The sequence below is a fragment of the Dipteris shenzhenensis genome, chromosome 11, assembly GCF_047967505.1.
Source record: "Dipteris shenzhenensis isolate YYH24624 ecotype China chromosome 11, Dip_SZ_1.0, whole genome shotgun sequence".
Classification (NCBI taxonomy): Eukaryota; Viridiplantae; Streptophyta; class Polypodiopsida; order Gleicheniales; family Dipteridaceae; genus Dipteris; species Dipteris shenzhenensis.
In genome coordinates this window covers 22,206,357-22,233,781 of record NC_141606.1, presented here as the reverse complement: position 1 = coordinate 22,233,781, position 27,425 = coordinate 22,206,357, and the positions used below count along the sequence as shown (strand labels likewise).

General features: G+C 44.9%; 1 protein-coding gene across 1 annotated transcript in view; it reads left to right on the top strand.

Moving 5' to 3' along the window:
* LOC147896770 (uncharacterized) overlaps nt 1-27,425 on the top strand; it is a 72,052-nt gene that overhangs the window by 21,514 nt on the left and 23,113 nt on the right. Inside the window, exons 4-8 of the mRNA XM_087381854.1 lie at nt 3,979-4,068; nt 4,278-4,475; nt 4,774-4,851; nt 4,943-5,149; nt 17,532-17,705. Coding sequence (XP_087237980.1) covers nt 3,979-4,068; nt 4,278-4,475; nt 4,774-4,851; nt 4,943-5,149; nt 17,532-17,705 — 747 coding nt within the window. The remainder of the gene's footprint in view (nt 1-3,978; nt 4,069-4,277; nt 4,476-4,773; nt 4,852-4,942; nt 5,150-17,531; nt 17,706-27,425) is intronic.

Below are 27,425 nucleotides of genomic sequence, written 5' to 3'. Positions count from 1 at the left end.
GGGGTTCAGACTTTGGCTTTCGGTCAATCTCGAGGGGGCAGACTGTGAAGTACCTTGGCTGCCAGGTTGGGATAGATATTATAGCATAGCAGCAAATTCCCTCGGTGCTAGAGAGTGTGCGGCAAAAGCTCCTGTATTGGAACTCAGCTAAACTCTCTCTCGCAGGTAGAGCACTAGTAGTTAGCCAGGTCCTCCTTGAAATGGAATGGTACATTGCCTCTGGTGCTTCCACTGAAGCTGCATGGGGCAGCTACGCGGCTTGGGGCATAACTTTCTTTGGGCAGGTTCAGATGGCACAAGGAACACCAGATCCGAGTCGCCTGGTAGACAATGATTCTACCTCATGCACGAGGAGGATTGGGTATGATCCAAAGATGCAGAGCAGATCCCTCTTAGGCAAGTTGATCATCCACGGTCACACATCGAGCATAGAGTCCTAGAAATTCCTCTTACAGTGCGGGCTCCTTGGGAACACCCCGCGCAGATGGATCTTTTCGGAGGTCCCCCTCATAGGGCAGGGCTCCGCCTTCATGAGGAGCCTCTTTAGAGTTTGGCAGCCCCTTTCGAGCAGACTTATTCAGGAAAGCCCGTCTTGCAGGGAGGAGTTTGAGCGTCAGCCACTTATCCGGCACTAAGACGTGCGAGACTTGGAGGGGCATATGCTAGGACAATAGATGCACATTGGGTGGGCAGAGTGGGACAACGGCCCGGCAAGGTCATTTGGGGTTTGGAGGCGGCTTCCGTGTGAGAGGAAGCAGCTAGGGAACATGCGCTTTCTCACCTGAGAGGGGCAGGCACCTAGATGACAAATATTGAGGCATCAATCCCCGACTCTTGGTGGGAGGGGCTTAAGTCACCCTAGACCCCGCACTACTGGGCCGGTCAGTTCTCGCGGAAAGGGGTGCCCCTCAAGATACGCTTCTTCCAAGAGCTCTCCTCTCTTGCTGTCACCGCTTCTACAGGGTGGGATCAAGCGGCCTCTTACAAGCTGAGTTAGAGAGTGACGGTGGGGAGGTGGTAGATTTGGAGGAGCTAGATCGGCAATCTATCAGGGTAGTAGGCCGACTAGCCAAGGCCTGGCAAATAGACCCAGACATAGTTCTCGTGGGATCAGAGGGAGCAGTTTGGTGCCTTTGGCTCTAGGAGTGCCGGCCTCTCCATGACTTGCAGTGGGAACCAGGGGAGTGGTTTTGGCTTGCATGAGTAGGAGAGTTAGACAGAGTGGAGGAGGTGCCCTTCTTCTCTTACACGACTCGCATTGGTCGTTGGATACAGGTAGAGGCCGTAGCTTGGACCCTGTCAAGGGAGTGCCACTAGGTGGAGCAGGATGTTCCAGGGAGGTCATCTCACGTTTTTGGCCTCACCTCTGGACCAGCATGAGGCCACGGAAGATCTCCTATTTCTTCTAGTTAATGGATTATGGAGGGCTGCCCATTAGTCCTTGGCTAGAGCAGATGCATGTTGATGGCGGATACTTTTGTTGTGCAGAGGGAGTAGTGGAGACGATCCCCCACTACCTGTGCAGGGCTGCACAGAGAATTTGGCTCGCGACATTTCGGATTGTGGCCAACACACAGTAGATGTAGAGGAACTTCACTTGAGGGATGGTAGCGAGGGCAGGCACGCCTTTTCCATTGACCTAGTTTCACCAGCTTACAGGATCCATGGCCAGTAGGTCTCCCGGATAGAGGCCTTTGACGTAGCACCAACCACCCATTCATGACTGACGTTCTCACTAGAGGATAGTGTCTGGGAGACGGTGGCCAGCATCACCGCCTGGAACATTTGGGTTGCTTGTTGCAGTCAGGTGATGGGGGGATAGCCGACGACTCCAGCGGCTACCCTCTTGGCCATTGGGCATGATATCATTTTCACGCTACGCGCTACTCGGGAGTGTGGCACTCCAAGTTCGAGAGGGACTACCAAAAGGCGGGACCGCTTTTGCAAGGTTTGGCCTGCAGGGGTTTTTTACGCTCTTTCCGTGAGGGAGGTATCCATTGGATGTATAGACCACCTCCGTGGCTTAACGTTAGCCTCTGTTCCAGAGGCAACCTAGATAGTGAGCCGGTGCCTTGAGAACATGCTTGTTTTTTCTTCTAACAACCTTGCCATTGTAATTACCGATTTTTCAGCTCCTTATGGAGGCTGAAAGCACCAGAGTTTTTATTTTCAAGCATTAATTTAAGTTTCTTTTCTCTTGGGAAAAAAATGAGTGGCACTTAGAACTAGCATGTATGGAAGTTCACAATGAAGATGCTAGCCATAGGAAAGAGCAACATCATTTGTGATCATACGTGCATAGCACTAACACATAGAGTGCTAAAAAGGAAAGGGTTGAAAATCCTAACCCTAACCCTAAAGGAGTTTGTATATATTCATTACACTATCCAACTATCAAATTGAGGGCACAAAGCTGAAATTTTCACTGTGGGTAACTGTGAGAGAATTCCAAAGGCACACGGGGAAATTCCAAGAACAACTGGAGCAAAAGCCCTGAATTCTGTGAGGGCAAGTGTGCCAAATGATGGGCAAATGCAGAATTTCACCTACCAAATGCAATTGGATAGAAAGTTGATCGAAATCCCCAATTTCTTGAGGCAAATTGAACCAAAAAGAGGAAAAAAGCAAGAAACCCCAAATATGACTGTACCAAGCGAGTTCTCTCCTATGTTCGAACCCTAACTACAAATGTCACTGCAAATGAAAATGTGAACCAATGCCAAAGCTAGTTGCTGCCCATAGGTGGTCCCTACAGCTATACGGATGGTTTAGTAGTAAAAAAAAAGATGGAAATGACAGTGAAACAGAGAGTATGACTGGTCAAAGTGGCATTAGTCCATTGTGTCTGTACGTAAATCTAAAGCCTGCAAGTTGAATGCTTGAGCTGGAAGTTGTGACTATAGCTGAGTATTTTGTAAGCACAAGAATTTTTGGAAGATTGTAGAAGACACATCCAAAATGCCACTCGCAAATGCCATGAAAATAGAAGTATGGATGGTAAAAGCTGGACAAGCATCGTTTATTCTCATTGCAAGTATCTGATTCTCCCTCATTTACAAGTGCACAGACTTTAGAACAAGCATGGAAGATATTGCAGAATGACTTTGAGGTGAGCAATGCAGGAAGAGTATTGAAGCTCAAAGGACTTCTTTATTCTTTTATGGTTAGCGAGGGAGTTTTATTCTTCACTCATCTCACCAAGCTTTCTAACATCACTGAGCAATTGGTATCTATTGTTGAGATGACAGAGGATAAAGACCTTACGCCAATTACTTTGAATTCTTTGGAGCCAGCATATAAGAACTTTCTCTAACTTCAACATAATCGCTCACGTCAAGATGCTTTCATATTATTCAGAAAATCATGGCAATGACCAAGCTTTGGTAACCCATAGGCAAGGCAAAGGCAATAGTAAGTCTTTCAAGAATGCATCAAATTCTCATACATCTTATGGAGGAAGAGGGGGCGGTGTCAATGCAGATGCCAGTTTTTTGGGAGGAATTCATTTCTGTGATTCTAATTCTCAATTCTGAGAGTATTTTTATCATATACACGTGTGCCTCTAGGGCATGCAATTGTATCTATAAAAGTCAAAGTGTCCTTTCTTCTTCAAGCTGTGAACAGCATAAAAACCATTCCATTTAAGATGTAGATGCAAGCTTAAAGGTTGACGATCTTGGCCTTGTCATGACATTGTGCTGGCTTTCCAAGCAATAACCTGTTTATGTAAGATTCCCAATTAGCCTTGCGAATCCCTAAATGAAGTGTCTTGAAAAAAGTTCCAAGTCATTTCAGTTGGTTCAAGATCGAGATCTCACAATGATCGCACATACTACATCAACTCTGAAGTAAATTTGACAAGATTGATTTTCTTTTTCCTTTTACTTAAAAAAAGAAAAATTTTATCGAAGTGTTTATTTTTTCTAGTGTTCTAAGATTTTATGTAGTGTTGATATACAGTCGTGAAATATTTTGCAGATAATATTGGAAAGTCCTGATGATATTTTTAGTCTCCGTTTCAATCCATCTAAGCCAGTACTTATAGCTGGCGGCTGTTACAATGGTGAGGTGTGCATATCTCTTGATGTTGTAGGGTCCTTATGATGACTTTTATGTAACTGAAGAGTACTATGTGTTTGCCATTTCAAGTGTCATTTAATGGGGAAGTAGAAATTCCTACTCATTACTGTGTATGCATGTCAAGTACACGGTTCCTCCATAAGTAAAGGATTTTGCACCTTTCCAGAAGCTAGTTATGGGATAATTTATGGGTCCAGGTAATTCTTTGGGACATAAGCATTGCAGAACAGCAAATTGGAAAGCATGAAAACAAAAGCTTGAAAGGCACAGATAAGGGCAAAGAAGAGGAGAAAAGTCAAAGGGCTCCCATTGTTATTTGCAGCCTTCTGAGTTCTGTTTCAAAGTCACATACCGCTACAATTTCAGATTTGCAATGGCTGCCTTCAGATCTTCGGGTTGAAGTTTTTGCCCTACTTTTGTTGTTGTAAAAATTTGACACAAGATTAATTCAACTATTGAGTAAAGCTTAAATTTATTTAGCAGTATACATTTGAATCATTTGAGACAAGGCTTGCAGTTTATTTTATCATATTATCTCAGAAGATTCCTTTGTTGGCCAATTTTTGACACTGACAAAACATTAAGATTTCAGTACCTTGTCATGAAGGATGTCATTCAATGAAAAATGCCTTTAAAAATCTCTTTCTTGGAGTCTGCAATGTGACAGCAAATATGTGATACATGTGGCTGCAGTTGGAAGGCAACGGGAAGGTTGTAAAGCAGTACTCTCAAGAAACCAGTATGTTGGCATCTATAGCTGCTGATGGCAAGGTGAACTATCTAGCGCTGCAGTAATCTATGATAATAACTTTCAAGTGACATTTACAGATCTCTAAATAAAAAATCAGTCAATTGGCTGCAGATAATTTTCTGGGATATCGTAATGAGAAAGCAGGTGGAAGTAGACCTCGAGACACAAGATGAAAGAAAGGCTGCAGAACTAGCAACAGAAAAGTATAATTGGGCTCCTGTTCTTCAGATTGACATCACATTAAAAACCCCACAATGCCAAGTTGGTCTACTCAAATTGAATCTTTGTAAAGATTCTCGGTTTTTTTGCTGTAATGAGGTAATTAGGGTTCTCCAGCTATGTTTTATTGGGAAAGTCATTGAAATGATTTGTTCGTGCTTGATTAGTTTGTGTATTTTTCCTGAATAAAGTTTAAAAAAACATGTTATGACCTTCAGAAAAGGTTTTAAAAGCCATGTTAGAATTTTTCTGCGAGGGACATGACCTCCAGTAAGGTCAGGAGTCATGACCTCAGGAAGTCGGGAAGTTGTCAAGCTGGATTTCAAAGAAGAACAATAATGTGAAATCTCCAAAATTAGGATGATTTGGAAATGTCCTGTGGGTTGCTAACTTGTCATTTAAAGCCAATAAAATTGAAAGCAGAAGGTTTGATGGGCACCACAGTTGAAGCAAGCAATCGAATGTCTTGCCAATTGTCAACTAGGGTGACAAGGGAAACCTAGTGGCCTCCCATCACAAAACTACAACGGTCAACCCAGATGTTCCATGCAGTGATGCTAGACATGGTCTCCTATGAACTATGCTCTAGCGATGGTATAGGGCACTGATCATTGCGACTCGTGTATGAGAAGAAGGGCACCTCCTCCACCCTCTCCTAGTGTCCTACCCATGCAGTACATAACCTATCTCTCGGATCTCATTGCACCTCCCAAAGAGGCTGACACCACCGTGACCCCTCCTGTCCTGCCGAGACCAGAACTGGGTCAATGGTCCAGTCCTTGCCCAAATGGCCCACTATCTTGATCGTCTACCACTTAAGCATATCCTTGGCACCATCAATCTCTAGGTCACCACCTGTCTCGGGCCTTCGAGCCCCACTCTGCACCATCTGGAGTGGAAGGATCCGAGGGATATATGCAAAAGTTGGATCGTGAGGGATATCCCACTCCTAGAAATCTTTCCATACCATTGGGGGGTGCGAGGCTCTGTGCAAACCCTCCCACCATGACTCCGAGATTGCAGAGTTGATCTTATCATCTGAATACATGCCCTGCTTAGATGAATTTGTGTTTGCTCGTGCCTTTGCCTCTGTGGGGAGGCAGCTCCATGCCTCGAATGAACTGGCTGGACCACCATCCAACTGTGCCCAACCCATGTGCATCCGTGGCCCAAGCATGGAACGCCCAAGCATGGAACCATCTTGATCTCAAACCTTCGAGTGCCATAGGAGGGGCTGTAGCTCAAACTCCTTGCGACACTGCAGGTTGGCCTTAAGGGGTCCTTTGGACTAGCACTGCCAAACTCTATGAAGATTCCTGATGCAAGAGGAACCCTTTTCTATGAGTGGAACCGCTTAAAAGATCCACCTGTGTGACCACCACTGACCTTCAGTGTGGGGTATATTCCCAAGAATCCCTCATTGAAGCAAGAGTTTCTAGGGCTTTGAGCCTAGAGTTAGACCTTATACTCCCAACTTACCAAAAGGGGCTCTGCTCTGCATCTCTTCGGGTCAATGATGCGAGGTCCTCCCTTTGCTTGGGTGAGGTCACCATTTGAAGAGCAACCCTGGCTCTAGCGTTCCTCATCCATCCAATCCTACCCACAAGAAGTCGCACACTAAGCAACTTAATTGTGCCATGCATCTCCTCTGAAACCACTAACACAAGGCTATATACAAGACCGTGGCCAGAAGGACCTGATTGGCCAAGAGGCTTCCTACTAGAGAGAGTTTGATTGAGCGCAAGAGGGCCCTTCCTACTGGAGAGAGTGCCCGGGTTCGGATGGGCTTACTCCCTCCTTCTTTATTACTTTTTGGGATAAGATTGGAGATCACATTACCTCGGCTCTGTAGGGCGTTTGGGACTCTGGTGAGATTCCAGACTCACTTACAGACGGTCTTATTCATCTTATTCTAAAGGGGGGTAGCAGAAATTTAGTGTCTTAGTGGAGGCCTATTACTCTTTTGGGTGCTTTCTACAAAATATTGGCTAAGGCAATCAGCCCGAGTTTACAGCCTATACTTTTATGACACGAGGACGGGATTTGTCCATGACAAATGCATTTTTGATAATATCTTCTCACTTTAGGAAGCTTTTGAGTGGGGTATATAGAGCCACCAAAGGTTGGCCAATCTACTCTTGGATTTTGAGAAAACTTATGACAAGTAGATTGGGGCTTTCTGGAGGCCACCCTTCTTTTCTTTGGATTTACAGATGCATGGATTAGAGGGGTTTCCTCATTATATAGATCAGCCCATAGCAAGCTGCTTATTGGCAGCGTTTGGTAAGAGAGGTTTTCCAAATCTCTAGACCAGTCCGCCAGGGATGCCCTCTAGCTCCTTTTCTCTTTTTGTTTGTGGCTGAAGCTATGAGTGTCTACATTAGATCTCATGCTAATATTTTTGGGCTGAGACTTCCCTTGGTATGAGAGAAAAGCTTCTTAGATAGTGAGGTAGCAGATGATACTACTGCTTTTTTTAAATGCCTCACACAAATGCTTACTTCTTTCAAGACAGCCTTGGGTTTATTTTGTACCACTGGCGGAGGCACACATTGATTGGGATAAACCCAATGGCTTTCTGATCAGTAACGAGCACACCCTAGATAGGGGGAATAACATTGGATTGACTTGGATTCAGAGGGGTGTTTCTGTAAGATATTTGGGGTGCTAGGTATGTATGGGTATCTCTCCATCACAACAGTTTGCTCCTATGTTGGAGAGTATAAGGAGAAAGCTCCTTTTGGAGTTCAGCCATGACCTTGCCTCTACAGTTGTGGTTAACCAGATTTTGTTGGCCACGGCTTGGTTTGTATGCTCCTGCTGGTGCCGTTCCAAGGATTGTATCAATCAGCTTAAGAGACTTGAAATAAATTTTTTATGGAGTGAACCTGATGGCACAATAGACGTTATAGCCAGGGTGTCTTGGGAGACCTTAATTCTCCCCATAGGAGAAGGGGGTCTCAACATCATAGGTCTAGATATACAGTGTAGAGTCTTGCTCTAAAAGATGGTGGTGAGGGGACTTATGCCTGGGCAAGAGCCTTGGAAGGACTTCTTTATTCGTAGCAAACAGTCTTGTACACCAATCTCAAGAGGAGATTGAATGGATACTACCAGATGGAATTTTACTTCAGCCCACCTCAAGTCTCCTTCTTCCCCTCTTATGGCTGATATCTTGAAGGCTTGGGCCAACTTCTGGAGTCCCCTCACCTTTCCGAGCCTTGCATGCCTTTGTGGATTCTTCTTGGGAGATACTAGAAAGTATTGATCGTGGCACATTTGGAGAGCCAGATGCAAAGAGGCATTGGATGGATCTAAGTTCACCCTTCTCACACTTTGGCCAGTATATGAACAATGTCTATACATACACTAATGGCAATTTGGGCGAGCATGCAGAGGTCCTCTCGGGCAGCTTGTTCTTAGAGGGCTATATTTTGTAGAGAATGGAGGGGCTCTCAGCCTTGGTTGTTTTCCATTTCTTTTTTAGGATTGTTTTTTCTCATGCATTGCATGATGTAGTTTCACTTTAAGCTTTCTCTCATGGGTTTTGTTCATACTTGATAGAAGTCTTTATTAAAAAAAGCTTACCATGCACACTCTCTAGCATGGGGAAAACCTATTGGTCTGTTAAGATGTCAATACCCACGTGGCAGTCTAGTGTCTACCCTCATGGAATCCAATAGAATCCGTGAGCTTAGACATGAGGGCCTAAGTATCTTGCCATCTGTGAAAAGCCTAAACTGTGCATGGTGCCCTCTGAAAACGACCACTCCATTATGTCATCACATAACTTCTCGAAATTCATGAGAAGGATCATGATAGGCTGAGACTTCTCTCAAGCCCAATATACTGCCTCCCAAAAGGTGAAGATGTTGTCTAGGAAACTACTTTTCTGAACAAAACCTATCTTGTGTCATGGATGATATGAGCGAGTTGGGGCCATAGCTATAGGCTCAAGATCTTAGCTAAGATCTTTGTAACTGGTATCCAGCAAGGTGATGGTCTCCAGTCTTGACTCAATGTGACTGGGACCAAACATAGGGGAGTGTGAATGTACTCTCAAAAGCACCCAAAGAAGGATAGTGCCAATTCATGCTCCCCAAGGCACTTAAGTGCCTGAGATCAAATGGGCTTACATCCTCCTTTTTTATTGCTTTATGGGACGCAATTGGGGCTTGTGTCACCTTAGCCCTGCAGGGTGTTTGGGACTGTGGTGTTATGCCCGATTCACTTACAAAGGGTCTCATTCATCTTATTCCAAAGGAGGTTTGCAGAAATTTTGTGTCACAATGGAGGCCAATCACCCTCTTGGGCACCCTTTATAAAGTCTTGGCAAAAGTTATTAATTTGTATTTGCAACCCATTCTTCCAAATCTTATTCATAACATGTAGATGGGCTGTGTGCATGGCAAAAACATCTTTGATAATATCTTCTCATCTTGGAAGATTTGGATTGGGCTATGCAGAGTGGCTAGAGGCTAGCTATTCTACTCTTGGACTTTGAGAAAGCATTAGGCTATATCTGCTAGGACGATGATGATGTTAGGGAGGACTATGCGTATGGTGATATTGATGATGATTACATTGATTATGTGGAGGGCACCCTTCATTGTTTCGGATTCATAGATGCTTGGATTAGAGGGGTTTCCTTTTTATACAGGTTAGAACACAGCCAAATGCTTATTAGAGGGGTCAAAGGAGAGAGGTTTCAGATTTCTAGATCAGTCCATCAGGGATGCCCTCTAGGTCCTTTACTATTTTTATTTGTGGCTGAAGTTATGACTATCTTTCTTAGATCTCAAGCTGATATTTGTGGACTGAGACTTCCCCTGAGATAGAATGAGGAGCTTTTTGACAGTGAGTTGGTGGATGACATTGTTGTTTTTTCGGATGCCACTCCTCAGAATCTCACCTCTTTTAGGGAAGCCTTGGATATATTCTGTATTGGTGTACACATGAATTGTAATAAATCCAAAGGCTTTTGGATTAGTGACAAGAACACTTTGAATTGGGGGACTAATATTGATTTTACTTGGATTTAGAGGGGTGCCTGCGTTAGGTAGTTGGGATGCCAGGTCGGTATGGGTATTCATAGCACTTTGCTCGTGTTGGAGAGCATCAGGAGAAAACTCAATTTTTGGAGTTTAGTCAGACTTGACCTTGCTTCTTGGGTGGTGGGTGGCATAATTTGTTTGCTCATGTTGGTGTTATTCTAGGGATTGCATCACTCACCTCAAGAGGCCTATAAGGAATTTTCTATGGAGTGGACAAGATGGTACAACAGATGCTATAGCTAGGGTGGCTTGGGAGACTTTGATTCTCCCCACATGGGAAGGAGGCCTTAATACCATTGATCCAGACTTGTAGTGCAAGGCTTTGCTTTGCGATGTTATGGTTGGGGGACTTATGCATGGGCAAGAGCCATGTATTCATTTTGCAAGGTTATAGTCAGGGGACTTATGCATGGGCAAGAGCCATGTATTCATTGCATGCAATCTTGTACTCCCTCTTCAAGTAGAGACTAGATGGGTATTACCAGGTGGATCTTTACTTCAGCCCATCTCAAGTCTCCCTCTTATGGCTCCTATCTTGAAAGCTTGGGCTAGCTTCAGGAGTACTCTTTAGAGAATTCTCCATTCCACTCAGGAAGAGATCAATAGACAGCCTATCATGTGGAATGATATGAAGAGACATGGAGCTAACTAGGAACGGAATGGAAATATGGAAAGCATAATGAAAAGGCAAAATGGAAAGAACAAGTGCTAGGCAATGATAACCAAAATGCTCACATAGTATAAGGCTTGATGTTGACTGATGTTTTTTTAAAGACTCAAGACAAGTGCAACACTATATAGTATGACACTAGACTCTAGAAAGCCATAGTGTATATGGGATAACTCCCAATATGACACGTGGCATGTCTAGGACTAACTAGACTATAAAGCACCCCTAGACACCTAGTACACTCATTTTTGACTCACTTTGGCTTCATATTCCAACACCCCTCCATGAAGGCAAGGTGAGAGACTATTGGAATGGAACCAAGAACAGAACATGACAATGACGGTCATCAAAAACTGTGCATGCCGGTCTAGAACTAGACATGGCTCCCACACAATCTCAGAGGCAAGTGAGCATGGCTCAGAGGCTAGTAAGCATAACATAGAAATCTCATTTAACATGGCTCAGAGGCTCATCATGCATGGATGCATGACCAACTCAGAGGTCTAGGAGACCAATACACCAACATCTTAGAACTCTAGCTAGGCCTGATAAACAAATAGACCTATCAAAGCCAATACATATGGCTCCCACCGTACATCCCCCCTTTGGCTTCATAACAGGACATGTTAGGAAGCCACACACCAAAATAGGAAAACCAATACATCCTTTTAGGAGGACTATCCAAGGCAGAGGACCTTTAGAATCAATGAAAATCAAGCACTCAATACAGATCATTTTAGGGGGACTACCTAGGGCAGAGTACTCCAAAATACATCAAGCTGTAGGAATAATAAAAATAGATCTCTTAGAAGTAAGAGATGTCCTCCAAGTAGCTAATGCACATGCGTGCACATCCTTGCGAGTCGATGACGATGTTGATGAAGCGCTAGGCAGGAATGCCCCAAAATATGTGTTGGTGAAGTCCATGGGTAGCTACATGGAGCAATTATATGATGACTCTCAAAATACAGGAAGGAGAGTCACCAATGTCGAAGTAGAAGCTTCAAGCACTACGACCAATCGGGAAGTCAATCAATGCTAAGTACCTCAGGCACCGATCGAATAAGCAATGTTGAAGAAGTCACTTGTTGATGTAGAGTGGTCTACATCAAGCTCAATATAATGCACTAATCAGAGAGATCACTGCAGTGGAGTGTGTTTGAGTAGTATCGGAGAACTCATATTTAGCTCGGGAAGTCTTCACCAAAGTTTGGAGTAGTCACGTGGAGGAGTCACTGCAATGTAATGTCAAGAGCTCACATCAAGTGACGGGCAGAGAAGACAGAGCAGCGTGGACAACAAGTGAGAGCAGAGCTACTACGTGGGCAGCAGCTTGCATGTGCAGCAGAGCTACGTTTGGAGCAGAATGGCAGGCATAGGAGCAAAGTGGGCAGCAGGAGCTGAAGTTTGGAAGCAATCCCAAGGGCAGATCGTATGGCTGGTACGGGCTGTTGTACGGCACAGCAGCAGCGTGGGCAGATCGTATGGCTGGAGCAGGAGCAGCAGGTGTACGGGCAGGCTGTATAGGAACAGTCTGTACAGTCCGTACGGACTGTACGGCTTGTACGGCCTGCTTGCTGCGTGCTGTACGGCCTGCTTACTGCGGGCTGTACGGCCTGTTTGCAGGTCGATGGAGACACATAGGTCGGAGCTGAGAAGGAGGGCACCGATGAAGAGGATCTCAAGGTGGAGAGGCAAAGGAAGAAGAGGAGGAGAGGAGGAGAGAAGGTAGCTACATGTTGGTGAAGTCCTTTCTTCAAGATCTTCAACGGTGAGGCTCGGGTGGAGGAGAAGAGCTCAAGGAACTCACAAGGAGAGAGAGTGGAACTAGGGTGGAAGGAGCTAGCCTCTCCATAGGTCTGAGATGGGCTTCAAGGCCTCCTCATTCCTTGAGGAAAGCTAGCTCTGATACCATATGAAGAGACATGGAGCTAACTAGGAACGGAATGGAAATATGGAAAGCATAATGGAAAGGCAAAATGGAAAGCAAATGAAAGAACAAGTGCTAGGCAATGATAACCAAAATGCTCACATAGTATAAAGCTTGATGTTGACTGATGGTTTTTTAAAGACTCAAGACAAGTACAACACTATATAGTGTGACACTAGACTCTAGAAAGCCATAGTGTATATGGGATAACTCCCAATATGACACGTGGCATGTCTAGGACTTACTAGACTATAAAACACTCCCTAGACACCTAGTACACTCATTTTTGACTCACTTTGGCTTCATATTCCAACATGATAGCATACTTGATGAGCATAGTATACCGCTTGGAACTTCTTATTGTATGAAATGGTCTAGATGGGAGAGAGGTCCTGCTTATTCTGTGGGATCCTGGACAGATTTCAGAAAACTTCTAGAGGATCATGAATTATAATTAGTAAGTCATCTAAGAGGAACTGTAGGGAGAATTCAGTAGATTAATGTAGCCATACCTGCGGATTGGTTTGATACAGATGATAGGCCTATTTCCTGCTCTACTTGGATGGGGGCTTCCATAGGGATAGGTTTTCCATTTCAGCTCATAGCATTACGATGATCAGATGAGGATGCCTTGGTCTTCGATGTTTAGTCAGGGGGCAGGTTGTCTAGATCTACTCATGATATTCTATTGGGAGTCCCTTTTCAGCCTGTTAGGATCATAGGTATGTGGAGCATGGCTCGGATTCATAATGATACCTAGACCCAGACCCGCTTCATCTCTCTTTGGGCTCATGGAGGATTTGGCTCTATGGAGAAGCCCCTATAAAGCTTTTGCAGTGGGACCTCAAAGAGTGGGAGTGGATTGATACAAGGCACTGAGAGAGCCTCCTCTTCTTTCGTTATACGGTTAGTAATGCAAGAAGATTTAAAATCAGTTAGTAATGCACTCTAGAGCTCCTCATTGGAAAAAAATTCAGATATTTGATGACTTGCATAAAGTTTTTTGGAAGAGGCTCTTGAAATCCCTCAGGATAGAAAAAATACTATTTTCTTTTATCTTTCTATTCACGAAGGGATTGCAATGAACCAATGGAGGTCCAACTTTGAATCAACTTGTCCTCCATGCCTTTTTGGTGTGGAGTCTATTCAACATTGTTTATGGAATTGCAGACAGGTAAGGATCATTTGGAAGGGGATTGCTATGATTTTGAGCATCTTTTCTCCCTTCCCCTTCTCTATGACCTCAGGCTCAGTGGCTTGGCTCTCTCTTTTAAGGCCTCAGGCCCTTTTATGAGAGGCACGACTCTTCTTGGGCTCTGTCCGTTCGTCGACACTCGTAGAGTCTTGCTCTAAGGATGATGTTCCCTTTCTTATTGGCAAGTATTTCAGCATGGCATATTTTGAGAGCTAGATGCAGAGAGGCCTTGGATGGATCTCAACTCCACTCTTCTCACACCATGGTCAACATTTGGCCAGATGTAGTACATACTCTCATGGCCATTTGGGTGAGCATGCAGGGGTCCTCCCGGGCGCTTCTACCAGGAGGGCTATTTTTCTTGGAAGATGGAGTGGCTCCCCCTTTTTCTCGGAGACCACAATAGGTTTGAGATGGCACTTACAGCCCAACCTTGGATTTCTTTTGGTTTGCTATGAGGAGCTTTATATTGGCCCATTTAGGGTGTTCAGTTCTCATGACGTAATTCCATCTTGAGCTTGCTCTTGTGGGTTTAATTCATATTTAATAGAAGTCATTTTCATGGAAAAAAAAAGGTCTGTGAAGGAGCTTGGGCTTTTTGTTCCAAATTTGTATAGGAATCTGTCTTTTAGTGAGGTGAAAGTCCTTCCCAGTTGAATTGGTGGACATAATTCGTGATGCTGTGTCTTTAGAGCTCTTGTGAAGCTCTCTCTTTTCTTTCATTTCTTTTCGGCGAGAGGAGGGTGGAGGCACAAAAGTGAACTTCTACAAAGTATGACCAAAATGCTTAGAATCATGATAGACTCCTGAGAAAACATCATACAAAATCATGCAGAAAAGAAGGAGGCTGTTGTGATCACCATGAGGGCCTTCTGGGCATGATCTCACTCTCTTTTGAAAGAGGCTCTCCTAGCCATTGTGGCACATGAAGAGCCTTGAAGCTTGGGCATATACAATATCTTGCTAGATCACTGAAAGTGATCGATAGGCAAAGTTTTGAGCCCCATCTAAGGTTTGTGTGTATCTAGATCTCCAAATCTGCCATTTAGTAATGCTAGCAATGATCTACCAAGGCGAGTCTATGGAGGAAGACTGAGGCCTGTGAACAGAAACAGGCACTACATCTAGAGTGATGAGCTGAGGGAGCCCTTCAGGAATGAGAATGGCCTTGCCCAAGTTTGATCCTTAATAGAAATGCAACAATTTGGGATCTGCACTGAAAGTCTATCACAATATGCTGACCATGAGTCCATCATGTTGGAAGACCTCAAAAAACATGGAAATTTTTCTCTTTTGGTAGGATATCGAAAGTCGTCTCAAAATATGGGTTTGCACAAGCAAGGTGATGCCAAAGGTCTCCCAACGTGCTCTCTACGTGGGTATCCATTGAAGCTGTCCTCGCCTAGCATTCATAACTTTGTATTGAAGAAGGATACAGTCTTATAGGGAGCTGCCACATATATCCAGGGACACTCTCTGGGGTCACATCGTAGATGCTGAAGTGGGCATCCACCATAAAGTCAAAGATGCTGTGAGGATCTACGGTCCATCGGACATTGCTGAAGCCCACCACTTTGATCATGTGTAGAGTAGCATCCTAATTGGATCCTATGCTATCAGTCTAACGAATCTCCAACGCTTCACACCTCGTGTAGAATTGTCTCTCCTCCTCGTTCCCAAAGGATGCAGATGACTTCTAGTAGAGGAACCCTATGCCTGAAAAGTTGCCTAGCTAGTGACCATTGTACCCCTTTCTTATCTGCTTAGATGTGTCAGGGCGCGTCTACGGGTGCCCTGCAAGTCTTGAGTGATAGTGTGATGGTCCGGCAGGGCCAGCTTTCTAAAGACTCACCAAGCGCATATAGTGGAGGCAGGTCCCCTGTCCTATCTAGACCGTTGCATGTATCTCAATTAGCCTAGTGGATTCCCACAATGTAAACTGAAGTTTTCTTTAACAAATATCAGTTACAATCAGCTAAATCAAAAGATAAGGACTATCAACAGGTTTGTTTCTATCACATTGTTCACAATGTTTGCCAGTCTAGAGAAAGTATGCTATGAATATGATGCCACAAGGGAAATGCTCCTCCTGTTATAGCTAGACTCAGATGTGAAAACTTAGGGTTCCATGATAGTGTTTGAAGTTAACAATTTGGGGAATGTGGAAAAACATTGCCTGTGGTCTTTTAAGACATCTTTATTGATCGTTAAGTACTAAATAGAGGCAACCGATAAAAAACATAACTGGAGGAACAAATAATATGTATTTGCCCTCTTCATTCCATCTGCATCAGTTACGGGATCAGGGTTGGCCAGTGTTGTAAATTGGTACGTGGGAGCATACTTGAAATTTTAGCCTGCTTACCAAATATGATCTTGAGGTCATCCCTGAGTCTCTTTTGCAGGGTTGAGAATACTACAGGACTGAATATGTTTCAGATTGACAGATAGAGCAGCATAACATCTTGAATTACAGTTGTATTCAATGGAGAGATTTCAGAGTCAATTGTGACTAAGCTTATATCAGCACAGATAAGTGAAAAGGCTCTCGCCAAGGTAGACAAACATTACTTTAAACTCAGAGAAGAAAATCGATACACAATGAACATCACTATTAATAGTGAAAATTTTGATAACTTGGAGTCGAGACAAGCTTCCTGCACTGCCTACATCATGGGTGACAATCATGCTCTGCAAGACTCGTATTTCTCCTCCTTGCCCTTTCTCAATGCCTAAAGTGTAGCCGTAATCTATGCATGCTGATCAGCCAGCTCTCCATGTGATACCTAACGCTGCATGGGTGAATTGCGTCCTACAGGTACGTGAACAAGGTGAAAAGGTCTGAAAAGGCATTTCAGACAATCGTGGCAATTCCAAGTCTCCCAGCAGCTTGGTTCTCCTAGCGCTCAAATGAGTTTTGACTGGCTCTCCCACTATGGGAAAGCATAGGTCTTCCAGAAAGACTTTAGTCTGTGCCAGAAAGAATGTTTGGCGTTTGATAATGTTTGTTGGTTTCGATGAAATGGACAAAGCATCGTTGAAACCAATATGGAGAGATAAAGCTTTTTCTGAGCAGGATGATGAGAGATATCCCAAGCGGCAGGTTTGTAATGATGCACAATCTTTTATCATAACGAAATGAACACACCTGGCTGTAAGGCCTCTGACGGACATGCACAGATGTTCATCCCTTCATCAACCTTGGAGAGCACCAGCGAACCTGTGGATGGTGTGGAGCACACGGAGCAGAGCAGAACGTACGGAGAGATCTAGATGTAACAGAGATCCTTCTGATGCTGTGCGCTAACGGAGGGACTTATCCCCTTATAGTGTTGCCAGCTTCTCTGACACAGCCATTAGTACTGGCATTCAATTGATTGTACTAAATCAGGCTAAACCCCTGTGCTTTCAATGGCTTGCTTAATAACAAAAGGAGAATCACACATGTTCTTGAGTATATGTAGAGCTAGAATGGAGTTACGATTTTTATCATAAAATTGGCTCTAACACAACAATCCAAACCTAAGAGATGTTGGAAATGTAAACACATGAAAGAATCTTTCAACTGTAAATAATGTTAAGTGGTGGACATAAAGTGTGTCTTGATGATTGCTTCACACCTCAATTTTCAGAATGGAGATGTACTGGAGGGAGACATCAACACTCCAGATGGATTGGATCTCATAAAGAATATCTCAGAATGTCATAATGGACCTGTTCGTAGCCTACAGCGATCTCCATTCTTTGAAGACATCCTACTGTCAGTAGATATTTGGACGTTTGCTTTATGGAAAACTGGTTCTAAGGTTAGGGATCCCAAACTTGGTGCCCCCCCTCCCCTTCCCTGCGTCCAGAGAAAAGTTTAACATCATAGCACAACCTGCATTCTGCACCAGATATGTTCAGGATCCTGATCCTTGCTAGAAGTTGTTTCTGTTTTGGAAGTCTTTTTGGCCATATGTCTGATAGTTGTCATCTTCCATATGAACTGTAAGAAAGTTCCGTCTTTCCTTTAAATTTATCTGTTTCCTGTCCACTATAAGAACAATGTGACTTGAATGTCTTCTTGGTCTCGTTGAAGTCGTTGTTTCTCCCATTGACATATTCGGAAACTGTTGTATAAAAAAGAAATGACCAGTTGGGAATGTAAATAAAATGAATTCACATAGCAAGACTATTTCAAGAAATAAGCTATCTGTTAACTTCTTCATCTACGATGGCTACATAACAAGAGCAGTTGAACATTAGAAAGTCAGAATGCTGACTCTTATGCTAGTACCACCTCTTCACATCATGCACATCGCTCCACTAAACCCCAAGTTTCATTACAAAATCCTAGGTCATCTTTCCAAGGACAAATATATTGGTTTCCCTAGTTGTTGATTTGACACTTGCATGAACTGAATGGGTCCTAAGTGGCATCGATAAGTCTAGTTTTCTTAATTTCCTGAGTACTAAGGTGATTTGAGCTTTTTTTAGGGTGTCTTTTGATTTGTTACACTTGTACTGAGTATAGCCAAACATCACCTATGTTCAATTGGTGTGGTAGTTAAACTTGTCTACTTAATTGATTGGCCATGAAGGATAGGGGATACTATCTCACTGCTAGGATGAGTTCAGGGAATGAGAACATAGCTAATGAGGGACGAGTGGTTGAGTAAGCCAATGGCCTGCAAGGAGTATCAACAAGAATAATATTTTATGTATTTACTATTTATTTTTAGCAAGGAATTGAACAAAAGTATGATTTGGAGAATCTCTTTAGAGAACGGGCACACAAAGAGACAACGAATGTCTTGGCAGCCAGTTTTGGGCTGGTTGAGGTTGGGAGCCACAGCCTTCCAAAGAGTTGTGTGAAGAGTCTTTGTACTCCTTACGAAGAGCAAAGGGTCTGTGTTTGTTGTATATGTTCTTTGATGATGGTCCCTGCAATTTCTCATAGTTTTTCTTGTTTCTATGCTTCCAGTTGGAATTGTGATGTTGCCATTGTCATTCTTGTCTTGCCCCTGTCTCTTGTGTCACTATTTGTCTTGATTTAGAATCTTGCCATGGTTTTTGATTTTCCTCTTGTGGTACGCATGTCATAGGTACACATCACATAGGCGAGCGTGTGGGATGGCATTTATGTGCCCACTTTGCTTGGTCACATTTTTAGCCTTAGTTGCAGGAAACGTGCAAGAATATTAGGAAACCCCATTTCCTAACATTTCCAAAATTGCATCATTTCCAAAACTTGGAAATGTTTTGGAAACGCCTAATCTACAAGTGTGCCAGAAGAAAGCCAACAAGGGCAGGTATTGACAAGAGATGATGGCAGGCTCTTGCATTATTTTACTTTTTTCAAGAAAATTACTTCATTAAGTATGAATGAAAACCGCGAGAGCAAGCTCAAATGCGGGAGTACATCATGCAATGCATGAGGAAAAAAAACAGCTCAAAATGAGCTAATAAAAAACCAAGGCGGAGGCTGAAAATGCCATGTCAACCCTGAGGGAGACTCAGAGAAGAAAGGAGATCCTCTACAAACTTTGAAAAAAATAACTCTCCTCGCAGTGGTTGCTCTGGAGGATCCCTGCATACTCGCCCATATGGCCACTAGAGTGTGTATTGTGTCGGTCCAAATACTAGCCATAGCTTGGGAAGGGTGAACTTGGATACCCTCCATCGCCTCTGTACACCTAGCTCTCCAAATATGCCAAGCTGCAATGCTAGCCAAAATCTCCCAAGACATGTCTACTGAGGCATGAGCAGCTTTGAAAGGAGTGAAGGGAACATCTTGGAGGGAATAAGTGTTGGGATATCTCAAGGTGTATGCCCCAGGCACACCTTAGGTTCTATGTGTGTGTGCTAGAGGCACAGTTAGGTGCCCATAAGCACTGTTAGATGTGTGTTTGGAGTGGATTGAGCTCGACTCATTTGGTAGGTATGATGGAGATAATCTAGGAGTGATTTATGGATCACGAGATGCTCTCTTGAGCTCATGTGTGATGTCGTCTACCTTTGTATTGAGCCTATTTAGAGGCTTCTCTTTCTGAATGAGAGTATCAATTGCATTTCGTGTTCATCACTTCATCCCTTTCAGCTATGTTTATCTTCAACCCTCCATAGCTACTCTCAATTCGTTACAATAAGACTTCACTGAGTGTCACCGTACAATGAGAGCGAGATCTGGATCATGTCCCTCGAAAAACACTTGAGGGCCAGTAAGAGATAACCAAGCCTTTGAACCCCAGGTCATATAGAAAGGTGTTGTATGAAAGATGCTGAAAATCCTAGCAACACCTTTCCAGATCGTCGTCCTCGCCTGTCTGCACTCCCAAAGGAAATGTTGTACTGACTCAATTGCAATGTGACAACGTGGACAAGTAGGGTCAGCCCCGAACCTGGATCTCCATAGGTTCACTGCAATCCCTCCATGAATAGAAAGCCAAAAGAAAAGAGTGATCTTTCTATTCTTGAGGGATTTCTAGAGCCTAGGCCAGAAGTTTTTCCGCACAACTGCAGATATCTGAAAGCTATCCCAATGGGGCGCTCTGGAGGGCCTCCAACCTCTACTGCTAAGCTGCAATCTCCGGGAATTTCTAACTGTGTAGCGAAAGAAGGGGAAGTTCTTCTCTCGGTGTCCCTCATCAATCCATACCCACTCCCCTGGGTCCCACTGTAAGAACCTAATAGGAGAACCATCATACAGCCAGAGTCTCCAAGACCCCAGCACAAGGAGAATAGGATCAGGGTCAAGATACCACTGTGAGTCCCTGCCCCAACTAGGATATCCTCGTGTGTAATAATCTGTAATGGAATGCCCGTTCGTGAAAGTGCTCTCCACAAAGTGGATTCTATGATCGGCATGCCATCTGTGTCAATCCACTCTGCCAGAATGGCTGCCTGTATCTGCTGTATCCTGAGTGCACTCCCTCTGAGGTGGCCAACTGCTAAAAGTCTCTGATCCTCTGGAGACTCGTAAAGGCCTGCCAAGTGCCTACTGTAGAAGCAGGTTCCCTCTCCCATCTAGACCACTACATATAATGTGACACTCCAAGTGGCCTGCCATGGTCATCCAAAATCGAGTCATTCCACGACTGGCTGCCTGTGACTTCATGAGAGGTGGGTGGAACTCTGCGAAGTGTGTTTCTGAAGCAGCCCCAAGCTTTCAGAATAGCAGCCATGAGAGGGGAAGGGGGAGATTTGAGATGGGCTGAAGTAAAGATCCATCTGCTTCTGTCCAACCAATCTCCCCAATGAGAAGGGGTATAAGATTGAATGCTGCGTGATAAAAAATCTTTCCAGGGCATCAATCCACGTACTACGAACTTGCAGAGCAACGCCATACACTACAAGTTCGGGTTAATAATATTGAGACCTCCTCCTGTGGGGAGGATAAGGGTCTCCCGATCCACCCTAGCTACAACATCTGAGGTGCCATCTAAACTGCTCCATAGGAAGTCCCTGATAGGTCTCATGAGCTGAGCAATACAACCTCTAGATCTGCACCAACATGAGCAAACAAACCAGGCAGTGGCCAATAATACCTGGTTCACAACGACAACTCTGGATGCAAGGTCAACTCTGTCTGAATTCCAAAAGATGAGTTTCCTCCTGATATTCTCCAACACGGGAGTGAACTGCTATGCCGGAGAGAGGCCCACCCCAACCTGGCATCCGAGATAACTGACGGAGACTCCCCTATGAATCCAAGTGAACCCTACGTCATTCCCCCAGACTGTGCCGGAGATATGCCCACCCCAACTTGGCATCCCAGATACCTGACGGAGACTCCCCTATGAATCCAAGTGAACCCTATGTCATTCCCCCAGACTGGAGTGTCCTCATCACTGATCCAAAAGCCATTGGATTTGTTCCAATTAATGTGTGCACCTGCCGCAATGCTAAACAAATCCAATGCCGTCCTGAATGAAGTCAATGTCTGTGGAGTGGCATTAAAAAAAACAGCCATATCATCTTTCAACTCACGGTCTAAGAGCTCATCCTCCCGCCTAAGAGGAAGCCTAAGCCCTACAATTCCAACTTGAGCTCTAATGTAATAGCTCATAGCCTCAGCCACAAAAAGGAATAAAAAGGGGGCTAAGGGGCATCCCTGACGGACTGATTTGGTAAGCTCAAACCTGTCCCCCTTGACTCCACCAATAAGAACTTGGCTGTGAGCTGATCTGTAGAGGGCTGACACCCCTCTGATCCATGCATATGAGAAACCAAAGCGAGTAAGTATGCCCTTCAGAAAGCCCCAGTCCACCTTATCATAAGCTTTCTTAAAGTCCAAGAGTAGAATGGCCAGTTTGGGGCCATTATGCATGGCCCAATCCGAAGCCTCCCAAAATGAGAAGATGTTATCAAAGATGCTCCTGCCATGCACAAAACCCTTATGCATATCATGGTGGATAAGATTTGGGAGAAAGGGCTGCAAACGAAGGCTGATAGCTTTCGCTAGGATTTTATACAAGGTACCCAGCAAGGTAATCGGTCTCCACTGAGACACGAAATTTGTGCAACCCCCTTTTGGAATCAAATGAATGAGGCCCTCCATAAGTGAGTCTGACATCTTACCCGAGTTCCATTCACCCTACAAGGCTGAGGTAATGTGATCCCCAAAAAGTAATAAAAAATAAGGGGGTAAGTCCATCTGAACTAGGACACTTGCCCTTGTGAAGGGCGGAGAGAGGAGTCCTGAATTCTACGTTGGTGAAGGGTGTATCAAGTGAGGCAATCATATCCCGTGTCACCAACCCAGGTAAGTGTCGCCAAATAACCACTCTAGCATCATTTGTGGCATAAAAGGAATCTGGAATCCTAACAGTGGTAGAGCGGCCCCTCACATGAGGATCTGAGACCATCAAAACCATTGGAAAATGATCCGAAGTGGACACCCCAGCTGCAATGCAAACAGTACCACCTCTGTTAAGAGCCCAATCATCCACATAAAATATGCCAACCTATGCATGTATAGGCATCTGCAATCTCCTGTTCGACCAAGAAAACAGGAGAGAAAATGGCTGAGTGTGAAAAGCATCGTCATGCCAAGCATCTCTGTCACTGTACTGAAAAGGGAAGGCATCCCACGCTGCTCTCTCTATGGAGTGAATGCCACCTTCCCTATCACCCTTTTTGTTTGAGGGCGTTTCAACCATGTTGAAATCGCCTCCTATAATCCAAGCATCTGCGATATGTGACCAAGAGAGCAGTTCCTTCCAAAAAAGAACAAAATCCCCTCTAGAATTGGGTGCATAAAGGTTTAAAAGACCAACCTTATGCCCACCAATCAAAAGTATAATCCATTGAGCTCTGGAAGGGACTATGATCCTGTGTCCAATCACCAAGGGGAGTATAGAAGAAGAAATAGAGATGCAAGTACCTCCCCTGGTGCCCAAGGTAGGTGACCAAAAAGTATGGCATGAAAGAAGCTTACCCGACTTGGCACAATCCCTGACATCCAATTTGTGTTCTTGAATCATCAGAATGTCCATGGGACCCCCAGAAACACGTGGATGAAGTTGACTAGGAATCAGCTGCCTGCGGTAGCGGTGAGGTACACCCCCGAGGCGCTAAACGTTCCAACTGATAATCCTCATATGCGAGAGGAGGAGGCCGGATGGAAGATCCTACCCGACTTGGTAGCGGAGAAAGCCCTCTCCTACGAAAAGTTCCTCCTATCAAGAGGAGGGAAGTCAACTGGGGATAGCACACTCACACAAGGGAAACTTTGTCGACAGATGTCTGAAAAATGTGCTCCCCGTTCGTAGATGGTACAAACTCCTCCTCTACCTCAAACTCAGCCAAGTTTGCTAGAACTGAAAATGAATTCTTGCGAAGTACCTCTGGCGCAGGAGTGCGAAGGAGCCCTGCAAAAGGAGTAGTAGGAACCAATAACCCCCTTACCTCTGTCAGATGTAGGCAGATGTGCAAAAGAGGGAGGAGGGTGCTGCAAGAACTCGGCATACTGCATGACCTCGGCCACGACTTTGGCATTATTCTCAAGTAAGGCACGGGTCTCTACCGACAGGATCTCCCTAGGTGAGCGCTCTTGCACATGAACACGTGAAGGGGCAGGAGCAGTCTCATTTGCACATGGAACCAGGATAGAAATGTCTCCTATCTGAAAAGACGGGTCTGCGGCCCCATCAGTGGTAGCCTGAGGTGGAACTGGCTCCCCAACTCTGATAGGCACCCAATGGGGGACGACCAAAACAGGATGTGCTGACTGTCCTGTCCGCGCTGTAGAAGTACTAGAACGAGAGGCTGACGGTCCTGGCTGTGAAGTCGAAGGTCTAGCAGCACGTGAAGCGGTAGGAGCTAGTCGTGAGGAAGGTCCAGGTCGAGTGAAGCTATGAGGCGCACCCGTGGATCTTTTATGTCTTTTCTTTTTCCTTGGGCAATCTCTAGCAAAGTGCCCAAGGGTCCTGCAAATCCTACACTGATCCTGTCTCCCTGCAATCTCGACTTTCTTTCTGAAGAAGGATCCATCTGGATGCTGAAGCATAAAGTGGTCATCCGAGATGTTAGGGTCAGAGACAATGACCCTAACAAGTGGTCCCATTGGACCTGATTGGCTCTGCTGCTGAAGAAGGCATCTCAGGGAGAGGGGAATCTCAGTAACCACTCCAAAGGCGGCTCCAATGGAATGTAGAAGTCGATGGTACACCTAAGGAAGGCCTAGAAATCTGATGAAGAGTGACGTTGTCTGGCTGTCCTCCTCGACATAATCAAACCCCAATGAAAAAGGGGTCAAAAAAATCCTCCTTGAGCTCAGTGCTAACGGGCTAGCCTGAAGCACTGTACGTGCTATCTCCGAGGAGTCAAAAACAATGTAGACACCAAGGTGGTTAGGAGAATGTTGGCCACTTCCTTGAGGTCTTTTTCAATGGCTTATCTGCTTTCGACAGTAAGAATGGCTGGTTTTTTATAAGTGCAGAGAAGCCCGCTTGTGCTTAAACCTGGACAAATGTTTCTTTCTAGCACTACAAGGGAAACTTCTTGGACACATTGTTTCTACTGAAGGAATGACTATGGATCCCGCTAAGGTAGAAGTGATACTCTCCTTGCCTATTCCCTGCACACCCAGAGAAGTGAAATCCTTTCTGGGGCGTGTGGGTTACTACCGAAGGTTCATCCGTTTTTATGCTGACATCGGTGATGCATTGACCAAGCTACTACACCCCTGCAGCTTTCCCTGCCTCAATCCTCAGCTGATGGGATGAGACCCTCGTTTGTCCAATGGCAATCCTCAGTGCATGTGAGGCTCCTCTGTCCTCCTCGAGGTATTGGGGTTTGATGATGAGGCCATCCTTTGATACTCTCAGGAAGTGGTCATGATAGAACTGGATCTTGGTGGGGAACTCTTGGTCCTCCGCCCAAGTTCGAGATAATGGAGTTGTAAGAGTATGATACGGTTAATCTCATCTCACGGGATCAACTCAGGCGGTGCATCCATACTGTATTGAAAGAGGGAAAGTCGGTTCATCTAAATACCATGCCTGGCAAACCATGTGGATACGCGTGCATACCATATTGTATCGAGCCTGCTCTCTACTAGCCGTTTGGATGACTCTAGTGCCATCCTCGGTATTCTCCACTGGGGTGGGGCCCAAAGTCTTTGGAGAAATGCCACCGTTTGAAAAATGCCATAAACCTGGAGAGGTGTCATGGAGAACTCCGCCTATACTTTCTGATCGGGGACTAAAAGATTACGCTTGATCATCCTAGACCCCATAACCGCTTGTAGCCAGTCAAATCTCCTCCACTCTGACGCTAATAGATCACTTCCCCAAAAAGGTACTGCGTACATGGAAGTTGGCCTCACTAGGGTGGAGAGAGAGATAGATAGATAGATATATATTAACGTCTCTAAAAGGCCAAACGGCCTATGAGACTAAAACAGTTGATACATCTGCTAGTGTTGTCTCATCAAAGAGTACAACAAAATAAATAAGCTGAAGGCTGAGAGCTACTAAAGGTACTTACAGTCAGAGGGACTGCAAGTGACCCAAAACTAATGAAATACCAAGCAAGTATTTACTAAAAGTACCAATTGATCAGCATAGGCAGAAAGCTAATCAATAAAAGGGTTGCACTCTTCTTATGTCAAAAATCCCAATCATGGGCAGCTCTAGGATCTCATAACTCGGTGCCACACGTTTCCTGTGTTTGGCAATGATGGCACGGATCCGATGAAGATATGGGTGCCGGGCACGGGGTCTTGGGAGCCTGGGCCTCCGTGATGTGGATATGGCGATGGCTCGGTCCAAAATCACACCACTAGAGTGTTGCAATCTGCCTGTGTGTGATAAGGTGGTGGTGGCGCCAGGGGTTTCTGATGGCGGGGAGGGCATAAAACTAGCTGAGGTGCTGGCAGTGAAGAAGTCTCTGAGTGTACTTTGCCTAGGTGGGGCTGGTCTCGGCTGTCTGTCTCCCAACAAAGTCTCTCTATGTCGCTTGAGCTCTGATAAAAACAAACCCAAGCATTTTTTATCTTCGTACTCCATCACCCTACAGAGTGGGCCAAATCCTTTTCTGAATAGACAGTGGTATCTTCCTCAGATTTCATAATATACCGTGCATCTACATACGTAATGCTCCTCTGTCTCCTCCTCCTACTGGCATAACTGACATATCCGATCCTGAGGGGCTGTGTCGGTGTATCTCCCTGTCTCTATTCTCAACTGATGTGATGAGGTTCGAATTTGGCCAATAATACTACGTAGCCCGTGAGATAGGTGTGTGTCCATGTATGCTGGCCTGGCTATGAGTTCATCTGGAGATAAATGCAGAAAATGGCTTTGGTAGTATGCCATCTTCTTCCCTAAGGGCTCATGTGGTCTAGTCCAGGTTCTCTCACTCTCCAACTTGACAATATCAGCTCTAATGATCTTGTTTCAGTCATGGCGAGACAGGTCTAACTTGGGAGTGCATCCATTGTCAACTCATGCTCTACAAACCATTTTTGTAGCTGAGCATACCAGCACCATGTTCGACCCTCCTCTGCTAGCTGCCTAGATGATATCATAGCCAACCGTGCATATCTGGAGCCAGGTAGATCCCACAATCTATGTATGCAAGTTACTGCCTGGAACAGAGCCTCAGTCACTAGTGGAGCAGCTGCTAATTCAGCTCGTATTATCGGATGTGGTACAGATGGCTTGCTTCGGATCATGCGGGCAATGAGAGAGAGAGAGAGAGAGAGAGAGAGAGAGAGAGAGAGAGTTTATTGAAGTCTCCGGAAGACCGATGGGTCTATGAGACTGTGAAAATATTGGTACAAACGAGCTGTAAGGGTGGAGCTACTAAACGAGCATCCACACCAATGTACAGGGCAAAAAATGCAAAATGATAGTACTAAGTACAACAGTACAACAGTCATGTAAGTGGTGGACTACATATCAATATCAAAATCCTCCCCACCACCATCATCATCATCACCATCACCATCACCATCACCAACATTAGGACATCATGGTGGGTGGGGGCAATGGAGGCATGAAATCGGTGATAGAATGTTGGCGGCTGCTTACGGGTGT